Here is a 10,041-nt window from a genome sequence, read left to right on the forward strand (position 1 = left end):
GTCGCGATCGTTCCAGACTCGTCAGACCCGTGCACGCGTCTATGACGCGGTTGGCACTAGTACAAATTTTATACAGTGCCAACCGCTTCATTTGTTTTCTTCATTCGACGCGCGGGCAAGATCTAGGCACCCTTCTCCGCTTCCGCTGAACTAAAGGACTCCACCTCGCCGTACCCAAGGTACTATATATCACTGCTTCGTGTTCCGCTCAGATCCACAAAACAAATAAGCATCTGCCAGGACGGGCTGTTAAGCTATCACAACCGTGCGTTTTGCGATTACTTCTCGACAAGAAAAGCGATTACAAATTCGTTGGACGGCCTGTCTTCTGCGATTGCACCACCCGTTGCCGATCGGTCACTTTGCACTTTGCCGTATCGTCGCACGATGGTTCTCAACGGCACGATTCGCCCTATCGACGTGTCCATGACAAAAACCACCTCCACCATGTCCATCGAGTCGGGAATCTTGGACTGCGTCGTGTACGCGCCAGACGAGACGCCGCCACTGGCCTGTCTCGCCGGGTTCCCTTACTTTGTGTTGACCGTGGCCTCGATCCAGGCCGGACATTTTGTCTTCCTCAACAACGATATGGGCTTTGCCGGCTGTCTCCTCTACGCCCTCACATACATGTGTGTGGTGGCCCTCGACGGACTGGTGAACCCAAGCCTTGGCAAGAACGTCCGCACGCTGCGCGCCAATGGCTTCTCGGATCGCTACACGCTGCAGATGATGCTCTTCAACTTGCTCTCGAACGTTCTCATGACGTGGCTCGTCTTTCAGAAGTTTTGCGGACCAGACGCGGTGAACGCGACCTTGGACTTCGCTTCGTACTCGGTCTTTACGGTCGCGGCGATCGCCGCCAACTTGGCCATGACCGAAGTCGTCTTCTATTTTGCGCACAAGTGCCTCCACGAAGTGCTGCCGCATCTTCACTTGATGCACCACTGCGTCTTTGCGCCGACGCATTCGTCGAACTTTATCTTTAACCCGATCGACTTTGCCTTCGAGCTTGGCTTGCCCACCGTCGCTTTGTTTGTGAACCATTTTGGACTCTGGCAGCAAGATCATACCGTGCTCCTCGTCTCGTACATGTTTATCCAGACCTTCTACGCCCTCGACCACAGCGATTTCCTCAAGCTCTACCATTTTCATCACCACGCCCGTCTCGACGATGTCTACACGGTCTACATCAAGTACCGCAACCCGACCAACGCGAAGCGCGAAGCGGTCCGCAAGATCATCAAGCGGTCGACCAAGGTTGCGTGATCGATCCTTTTAGTACGATACTGCGCTCCAAGGACGACGACAAGATACATCCCAATGACAGACATCTTCACCACGAGTCTCGAGCAATAGAGATAGAACCTTGTGTTGGCCGCTCGGACGACCAACCCTACCCGCACCAATATGGAATGGACAAATCATGTCCATACAGGATCTTGCAGACATGTCGTCGCATGCTGCAAAGCAAATTGCAAGATCAACGCGCCACGTTGGATATCGGGATGCGAAAGCCAGTTCTGTGTGCCACGCTCGACGTCCCACGGTATTCCCTCGCACGTTCGTACTATCTGATCCGGTGCAAGCCGAAATTCAAACGCTTGCCGCAATGCCACATGAGCACGATCCCGCTCGTCAATCCCACGTCGAACACTGGCGTCACTCGAGCGCATCGCGCAGACGGTGCATGTACATGTACCGTTGTTGATACGACAACCGTCTCTAAATTACAAAATATATACAAAAAAGCTCTAAAATCACAGCATCTTGTTGGCGTTCTTCACACGACGATCATTTCGTGCACGAGCGACCCGTCCTCGAGACTACACACACAGACAATGCGTCAACAACACCACCATTCTTTGTGTAAACTTTGATATCCAACGGTAAATACAATTTACATCTCGTAGATGGCGTCGACGACCGCCGCGTGCTTTTCAAGGACACGCGACCGCTTGAGCTTGAGCGTCGGCGTGAGCTCGTCGCCCGCAACGCTAAAGTCGTTGTCGAGGATCGCATACTTGGCGATGTAGTGGCCAAACGAAAAGAGCTGGCTCGTCGTCTTGTTGACGTCCGCGAGCCGGTCGTCCAAATACGCTTGGACCTTGGGGCAGCGCTTCGCATCGTCGACTGTCCGCGCCCGGGACCCCAGGACGCCGCACATTTCTCGCACGTCGTCCTCGAGCGTCGGCGTCGGGCGGCCCTCTTCGTCCAAGAGCACCTACAGACCATAGGGTTAGGGTACAATACCATTTTTGGTGTGGAGTACTTTAAGCGTAAAGAGTGCCAGCAAAAACTCGCGCTGCTCGCCAATGACCATGACGTTCGAGAGGAGGGGAATCTCGGCCTTGAGAATGCTCTCGAGTGCAACCGGCGATATCCGCTCGCCACCGGCGGTCCGGATCGTCTCGGGAATGGACCCCGTGATGGTCGCAAACCCATCTTCGTCGATGACGGCTGTGTCGCCCGAGTAGAGCCAGCCCTCTTCGTCGATCACATTTTTCGTGTCTTGGTCGCGCTTGAGGTAGCCCATCATGACGTGCCGGCCGCGGAAGAGCAGCTCGTGCGTGTCCTTGGTGACGCGCATCTCTGTCCCGAGGAGTGGTCGACCCACCGAGCCTAGTGTATCATCGTACACGCGTTGTAACGCAGATAAGAGGTGTACCCATCTTCCAGCAGTGCAGCACGTTCATTGTCGCCAAGCCGCCTGTCTCGGTTTGACCGAAAAACTCCATGATGGGAATGTCGAGACCGCCGTAGAACTCGAGGGTCTCGGACCGAAGCGGCGCCGACGTGACCGAAAATGTCTTGCAGCTACCATCAACCATGATAGGTGCGTTGCGGAAAAGGCGGGTTGTCGTACCGGTCGAGGCCCAGCGAGGCCTTCACGCGCGAGAGCACGAGCTTTTCAGCGATCCCCACTCCGCAGGGCGGCCCGCCGTGTTGGCCGTACTGCGAGATGCGCGTCTTCTTGATCGCACGCGACGTCGCAAAGTGCACGAGCTGCTTCTTGAGACCGCGCGACTTGCCGTGCAGGTCCCGCATCTTGACGGCCATCTTGTCCCAGACATACGGGACGCCGCAAAAGCGGGTCGGGCGAATCTCCTTGATGATCTTGCCGAGACCGCCACGGAGTGCGTCCCGCGGGGCAAAGTGGACTTCGTAGCCAATGACGAGGGGCAAGATGATGTCGTTGAGCTGCGGCGTGATGTGTGCTAACGGCAAGTACGACACGAGCACGTCGCGGTTGCTCAAGCGCGTGTGGTAGTCGCGGTCAATGCTACCCGAAACCGCCGCGGTTAGGGTCTTCCTGCCAACAACGACATATAAAAAAGTACCTCTTGTCCATGCACCATGCGTTGAAGCAAAAGTTGTCGTGTGAGATCATGACACCCTTGGGGAGACCGGTCGTGCCGCTCGTGTAGACCAAGGCTGCGCAGTGGCCCGGCTCGACGCTCTCCATGCGGCGCTTGAGTGTGCCCCGCGTGATGTCGTCGCCGAGGATCGCGAAGGCGTCCCAGCCGTACACGGGAATCGGCGACCGGAGAGTCGTGGGCACGCGCTTGCCATAGAGCACGAGGGCCATGAGCCGTGGCAGGTACGGCTTCATCGCAATGAGCTTCTCGAGCTGCGCGACGCTGTCACAGACGACGATGCGCGCTTCCGAGTGGCCGCAAATGTACTGGCAGAGATCGTTGGTCGTGCCGAGGTAGATGCCTAGACGTCATCTCCACGTTGTGGATTGGATTCGGGACGAGACAGAAGCGATGTACCGGTGGCCGCCGCGCCCGCCATGATGGTGCCCATGTACGCAATGAGCCACTCGGACGAATTCGCCCCGCAAATGCCAACGACTTCGTGCGGCTGGAGCCCGATGCGGATGAGGCTCTTGGCGAATTCTTGGGCCTGCGTGTAGTATTGGCGCCACGTCAGCGAATACCTAGTGCATGGATTTCAATCGAATGTGGCGGCGAGTGAGAGTTGAACCCACGCACCACGTGTCCTTGCGCTTCTCGTGGAGCGCCTTTTGGTACCCGTACCGCTTGACCGTCCGCTGAAAGAGCGAAATGAGCGTACTCGACGGCGGCAGCTTGTCGGTCGGGAGGCGGCTCGTGTTGGGACGAATGGCAACCGTTTGGTTGAGCCGCGTCGTCTAGCCTTTCGGTTAGCAGCCGAGGCAGCGCGCGATTGCACGTACCACATAGGCCGAGGAAGACACCATCGCGTTCGCCGGACGATCCACTTATGGCGCTCGGACCAGGATGCGGCTGGCGCGTAGTAACACATGGTCCTTTTCGTGGGGCCCCAGTTACACCGCCAATGAACTCAGTGTGCACTTGGCCTTCCAGTGACCAAGTCCTCAAGAGTTTCTCAACGACCTCGTGGAGCAATTATCATCGCACCTTGGGCACGTGATGACAGCGATTGATGGCAATAATGTAGCCCGAGGACAAGTCGAGGAAGGCCTTGGACTACGGAGCACACGAGGTACCCATCAAACAAGAAATGGCGCCCACGAGTACCCAAGTGGTACCGGTACCAATGCACTTCATACGGCACACGTCTTTTCCCCACACGCCACCAGCGGTCGACTGTGCGATCAGACCATTCGAATCTGCTCGAGCTACTTTTGCGAGTGAGTCACGACGACGCTGTGATATTCGACTACCAGGGTACATGTATTATTAATATTAGTACAGGATATCAAATTCCTTGGTCGAACGAACGCGCACGCAAGACGCTTTCATATCTCCTCTGCCAGCGCCCGATGGCTCCAACCGCCATTCCACACGCCAACAAACTTGGTCCTGTGATCAAGCTACTGGACAACAGCGCCCGCGTCTGGATCCTCCTTCCTTCTCGCCAACAAGTAGCATCAAATGTCCTCCCGCATGGTCCTCCCGTCACGCCCGACTAGATGAGACAAAAATGATATATGACCCAGTGATAGAGACAGTCTGGATAAAACATGGGTGGTGGGGCCAAAACGATGTGGGAAAGGGGACCCGTTGATGCACGCCAAGCAGCGCGCGCGTCGGGCGGTGGAGACCCCGTGAGTGTCAAGAAATGCAGAGCACTTGCCTCCGTTCTTTCGTTGCATGTCGCAGGCAGTCGCATGACGATCTCTCGTTACGATGGGTGCGCCACTGTTGCTCACACTCGTCCTACTGCTCAAGGAGCAATTGACGCAGCGAGTCAGAGCGGTGGAGCTGTGGTGTCCCAAGCGCGGTGCAGAAGCGACGGACCAGCGCTCGTTTTTAGCGCCGTGTTTCTTGCGTCCGCGTTGGGACGACGGTATACTAGGGCAGAAGTGGGCGGCAAATGCCGTCTACTACACTGTAGTGACTACACCGGGTCGTAGGTTTTGAAAAGTCCATAGTCGGTCCACGCGCACATGGACGCGGTCGGTTGCGAAATAGTATGTGTGTCGCTCAACCGGCAACTGCAACGACAATGCAACCAGCTACTACCATGTACGGTAGCAATCGGTATGGCCGCCGGGTCATTGAGCCGACGCCATTGTCGTAATACAGCCCCGTGCACACTTCGTAGTAGTCGAGTCGCACCGCTGTATGGGAATGCAAAGGACCGCTGCAGCGATCAATCTCAACTCTTGGCACACGAACAAAACGAGAATGCAAACGTGCACTTGCTACACGGCGGGGATGGGCTATACCCTACCCCGCGACCCCACCCCGTGTTTTCAAGCTTTGCAGTGTCGTGGAGCATGACGCAGCTACCGTACGTTTGGGGAAACGCTATCGGGCTTAGTACACGCACGAACGTCGCCCGACGCTGGCTCGACAATGTCGCCGCCAAGCTGTTCATTAATGTCCGCTACTCGATCGGCACGGGGCTCGTAGGTATGTGAAGCGCCACACCTGGGAAAGCAATCCTTGATGGGAAAGGCGACCTCGTTCCTTGCACTGCGGCAACGAACGCCATTTGCAAGATGGCACCAACTTGTGTGCGCTCTGGACAACACGATCGCCGCCAAATGTCCTTCAATCCAATAAAATCAATATCCTAAAACTCTTTGTAACAAAGATTACGCGAAACACGTTCATTTCCATTATATATATAGATATATATATCCTCGTCGGTGCACCAGACTACTAATGTACTCGTACTCGAGTGCAATGCCCCTCCTTCCAACGGCGCCATGTGAAATGCATGACCGTCAAATTCCATTGGCATCACGGCGGACAGGTGCCGACAGCCACACCGCCTACCGTGTTATTTTGCCGACACTCGGCATTCCGCGATGCGTCCATCCATCGTCGTTCGAAATATCCACTACACGATATGACACGCTCCCCAACGCTTCTTCTTCTTCTCTCGACCGTACTCAAATGCTCCTAAATCGTCCTTCATGGCCGTCACGCCGCCCTGTGCGTCGTCGTCTTCCGTCTACAGCACTTCATAACCGATACTATTACCATTGCCGTACAGTGGCGTTCCCACCCGACTCTCAATATTTCTGTCGGATAGAAACCCCCGTGCCCGGCAACGATCGCATTAAAATACCTTGCGATTTGTATCCAGGTTGGCAAAAGTTGGAGTCTAGAATCGCACCAGTCATTACAAGAGCCAATGTCTCTCGCCCGAGTCTACGCCGACGCCTGCGAGTCGCGGCCGCGCGAGTACTGGGACTACGACAACCTCTCGGTGGCCTGGGGCGACCAGGACGCGTACGAGGTCTCGCGCAAGATCGGCCGCGGCAAGTACTCGGAGGTCTTCGAGGGCGTGGCCCTCGCCACGGGCGCCAAGTGCGTCATCAAGATCCTCAAGCCCGTCAAGAAGAAGAAGATCAAGCGCGAGATCAAGATCCTGCAGAATCTGAGCGGTGGGCCCAACATTGTCAAGCTCCTCGACGTGGTCCGCGACCCGCAGTCCAAGACGCCGTCGCTCATCACCGAGTACGTCAACAACCACGACTTCAAGACGCTCTACCCGACCTTGACCGACTTTGACATTCGCTACTACATGTTCGAGCTGCTCAAGGCGCTCGACTTTTGCCATGCCAATGGCATCATGCACCGCGACGTCAAGCCGCACAACGTGATGATTGACCACGAGAAGCGCCAGCTTCGCTTGATCGACTTTGGCCTGGCCGAGTTTTACCACCCGCACCGCGAGTACAACGTCCGCGTCGCGTCGCGCTACTTCAAGGGCCCGGAGCTCCTCGTCGACATGCAAGAGTACGACTACTCGCTCGACATGTGGAGCGTCGGCTGCGTCCTCGCCGGCATGATCTTCAAGAAGGAGCCGTTCTTCCACGGCCACGACAATTACGACCAGCTCGTCAAGATCGCCAAGGTCCGCGGTACCGAAGACCTCTTTGAGTACCTCTCGACGTACGATCTCGAGCTCGATGCGCAGTACGATGGCATCCTTGGCACGCACTCGAAGAAGCCGTGGGAGAAGTTTATCACGCCCGAAAACAAGCACCTCGTGACGCCGGAGGCACTCGACTTTCTCGAGAGCCTCCTCCAGTACGACCACCAGAAGCGCCCGACCGCCAAGGAGGCCATGGCCCACCCGTTCTTCCAAGTCATTCGCGACCACCACGACGCGCAGCAAAAGGCCTAAGCCGAGAGTACGACTCGAGAATATTCACGATTCACTTAGATATACACACGCATCCTTAAACACAGGCTCTTGCTGGAATTGCGCGTCCCGTTGGGCGCCGACCGGCTGTGTATCGCCGCCTCGCTACGGCCGCCTCTGCAGTGTGGGCTGGTGGTAGCGAGTGTGCAGTCGAGTGCTTTACGCAAGCCAACGAACTACACCGTGTGCCTCTTGCCGAAGCTTACTTAGTACTCTTCTTCTTGGTCCATCAAGGAACACGAGTCCAAGGCCACAGACCAGGCCCACAGAGCGTCGGCGTCGCGATGGGTACAGCTACGGCTCGCCACTTTTTTAAATCGAATGCACGTTGCTCGACGGGCACTGTCAGCTGCACTATGAAGAAGTATGGACGCATGAAAAAGCGCGGAGGATGGGCGTCAAATCGGAGTAATCACAGTCCAGATGCGTCGTCTTGCACGCTTCGATAGGCCTTGGATCGTCGAACGTTCAAATGAGAGGGATTGGCGCGAGCGGGATGGATGACGCGAGCGCCGCGGCCGGGCGGCGTGCCGCTGCAGAGGCTGCAACGACGACGGCGACGAGTTGCATCGAGGGCTCATCTTCCTCGCGGCCATTCAAGCACGGCGTCCCTTGCGCAAGGTACTCGTTGGTCCAAGCTTTGGCTTCCACGCGAAATTTCAACCCGCCTGTCCGCTTCAAGTTTGGATCTTTCTGCCTGCACGTTTCCCACATCGTGTAATACACCATTCACACGACGCACACGATACTAACATTATATGCGATGCCTTTTACACAGCATTTCACACCGTGTGTTTTCCGGCAACCGTTCATCAAAGGGCAAACTCGATGGGTAGAAAGGCCGCCTCAGCGTCAAAGTAGCTTGGACTAAGTATGCGACTCAGATCTGAGAACGACGGACCTTCCTGGGTTCAACCAGCTGGCCCCCGAAACGACGCTGACGTCCATGGAGCCCACTGCATGGAGCTGCTCACTTTGGCTTTTGCTCCGTACAAGCACTTCAACGAGCATGCTGCCGTACGGCTCGGGCACCCAAGGTACTCTGTCCAAAGCTTGACCGATCGTTCCGCTCAATGGCTGCTAGAACTCAAGCATATTCGCATTGCGCGGTCGTCGAGCGCGTCCGAGGTCTCGTGGAAGCACGTGGCCGTCGGCGCGACCGTCGCCGTCGCCACGCTCGGATACGCGGCCACGATGCACTCGATGGTCAGCAACCAAGCGGCGGCGTTGGACGCACTCCACGCGCAGATGCTGGCCATGGGCAGCGTCAAGCCGCTCAAGCACGCCGCGCCGGCCATCGACGCGCTGCCGCACAAGTACGCAGTGGAAAACGTCACGCCCCGCAAGACGCAGGACCTCCGCGGCACGTGCTGGGACTTTGCGACCATCTCCGTGCTCGAGTACTCGTACCGTCAGCAAGGCATCGCGCGCGGGTGGCTCGCGCCCGACGAGTATGTCTCGCTCTCGGAACAAGCGTACGGCGCCGACCTGCTCCAGCTGTGCACGACCAAGGACAAGACCAAGTGCTACTTGACGGCGACGCAAAACACGACCGAGGGCGGCTTCATTGAAGAGTTTGCGCTCGTCAGCAACGACGTCGCGATCTTCCCGGACGCGATTTGCCCGTACACGCCGTGGCCGGGCAACGACACAGTCTGCCCGGGCTTGACCGACGCGGCCCGCGCGTCGAACCCGCTCAAGGCGACCGTCAACAGCCTCAAAGAGTACTTTGACGTCCAGGACATCAAGGCGGCCTTGTTCCGTGAGAAGCGGTAGGACCGATGCTTATTCGTATTCCTTGCAAAGGCTTATCGTGGTGTGCAGCGCGCTTGGCTTTAGCACGACGATGGCAGAGATCACGCGCTACATCCCGTGCGTCGGCGATCTCACCAAGGACCCGCGCTGTGACGTGGCGTCGCCGCTGTGCACCTTGTGCCCGCCGGGGATCCCAACCACGTGCTGCGTCACGACAAAGGGCGGCGAAGACTACAACATGGACGGCGAGTTCACGTCGCATTACGGCATGGAGGCCGAGGGCGGCCACGCCATGACGATTGTTGGCTACAACGACGAGTATACGACCAAGGACGGCTACACGGGCGGCTACATCCTCAAGAACTCGTGGTGGGACGGTGTCGACCCGCCGCTTGGCCCGGTTCACGCCCGTGGCAGCCACAGCATCCGCTATTTCATGCAGGTGCCTCGTACCCTACCCTACCCTAGCCCCGCACCACTTTCTTTTTCTAGGAAATCTCCGAGTTTGAAGAGCGCTTCAACTGCCCCAACAGCCGCCAACCCGGCAACTGGTACCAGTGCCAAGGCCGCGTCGGCGTCATTCACGCCGATGCAGGTGTCATCCGCGCACCCATCAATGCGTCGCTTGTCGCGTACGACGAGTGCTTGAGCGACGACACGCGCCGTGACGCG

The 10,041-nt window shown here is 57.2% G+C and overlaps 4 protein-coding genes across 4 annotated transcripts in view; 3 read left to right on the plus strand and 1 right to left on the minus strand.

Annotated features, from left to right (window-relative positions):
* Positions 1-447: 447 nt before the first annotated feature.
* Positions 448-1,269, plus strand: SPRG_15898 (hypothetical protein; the record flags this gene model as incomplete). Its single annotated transcript, XM_012355165.1, has 2 exons — positions 448-632; positions 669-1,269. 2 exons carry the CDS (start codon positions 448-450, stop codon positions 1,267-1,269), a joined length of 786 nt encoding a protein of 261 aa, XP_012210555.1.
* Positions 1,270-1,814: 545 nt separating this feature from the next.
* SPRG_15899 (hypothetical protein) lies at positions 1,815-4,245 on the minus strand. The gene is made up of 8 exons (XM_012355166.1): positions 4,202-4,245; positions 3,999-4,156; positions 3,777-3,943; positions 3,342-3,720; positions 2,867-3,283; positions 2,669-2,817; positions 2,273-2,622; positions 1,815-2,224 (listed from the first exon to the last, which is right to left on the minus strand). The coding sequence occupies exons 1-8, from the start codon at positions 4,223-4,225 to the stop codon at positions 1,901-1,903; spliced, it is 1,968 nt and encodes a 655-aa protein (XP_012210556.1). The 5' UTR covers positions 4,226-4,245; the 3' UTR covers positions 1,815-1,900.
* A 2,303-nt stretch (positions 4,246-6,548) lies between these two features.
* Positions 6,549-7,689, plus strand: SPRG_15900 (CMGC/CK2 protein kinase). Its single transcript, XM_012355167.1, has one exon. It carries the CDS (start codon positions 6,598-6,600, stop codon positions 7,594-7,596), a length of 999 nt encoding a protein of 332 aa, XP_012210557.1. The 5' UTR covers positions 6,549-6,597; the 3' UTR covers positions 7,597-7,689.
* Positions 7,690-8,623: 934 nt separating this feature from the next.
* Positions 8,624-10,041, plus strand: part of SPRG_21642 (hypothetical protein) — a gene marked incomplete at both ends in the record, with an annotated part of 2,024 nt that continues 606 nt past the window's right edge. The window contains 4 exons of the mRNA XM_012355168.1: positions 8,624-8,651; positions 8,699-9,386; positions 9,439-9,811; positions 9,862-10,001. Coding sequence (XP_012210558.1) covers positions 8,624-8,651; positions 8,699-9,386; positions 9,439-9,811; positions 9,862-10,001 — 1,229 coding nt within the window. The remainder of the gene's footprint in view (positions 8,652-8,698; positions 9,387-9,438; positions 9,812-9,861; positions 10,002-10,041) is intronic.

This window comes from Saprolegnia parasitica (genome assembly GCF_000151545.1).
Source record: "Saprolegnia parasitica CBS 223.65 unplaced genomic scaffold supercont2.212, whole genome shotgun sequence".
NCBI lineage: Eukaryota > Oomycota > Saprolegniomycetes > Saprolegniales > Saprolegniaceae > Saprolegnia > Saprolegnia parasitica.

Excerpts from the sequence above, each read along its gene's own strand:
- SPRG_15900 (XM_012355167.1), top strand. The coding sequence starts at position 6,598 with ATGTCTCTCGCCCGAGTCTACGCCGACGCCTGCGAGTCGCGGCCGCGC.
- SPRG_15899 (XM_012355166.1), bottom strand. The coding sequence starts at position 4,225 with ATGGTGTCTTCCTCGGCCTATGTG. Across the intron at positions 3,721-3,776 it reads GGCGGGCGCGGCGGCCACCG|GCATCTACCTCGGCACGACC; the intron begins GTACATCGCTTC and ends GATGACGTCTAG. Across the intron at positions 2,225-2,272 it reads TGGCACTCTTTACGCTTAAA|GTGCTCTTGGACGAAGAGGG; the intron begins GTACTCCACACC and ends TATGGTCTGTAG.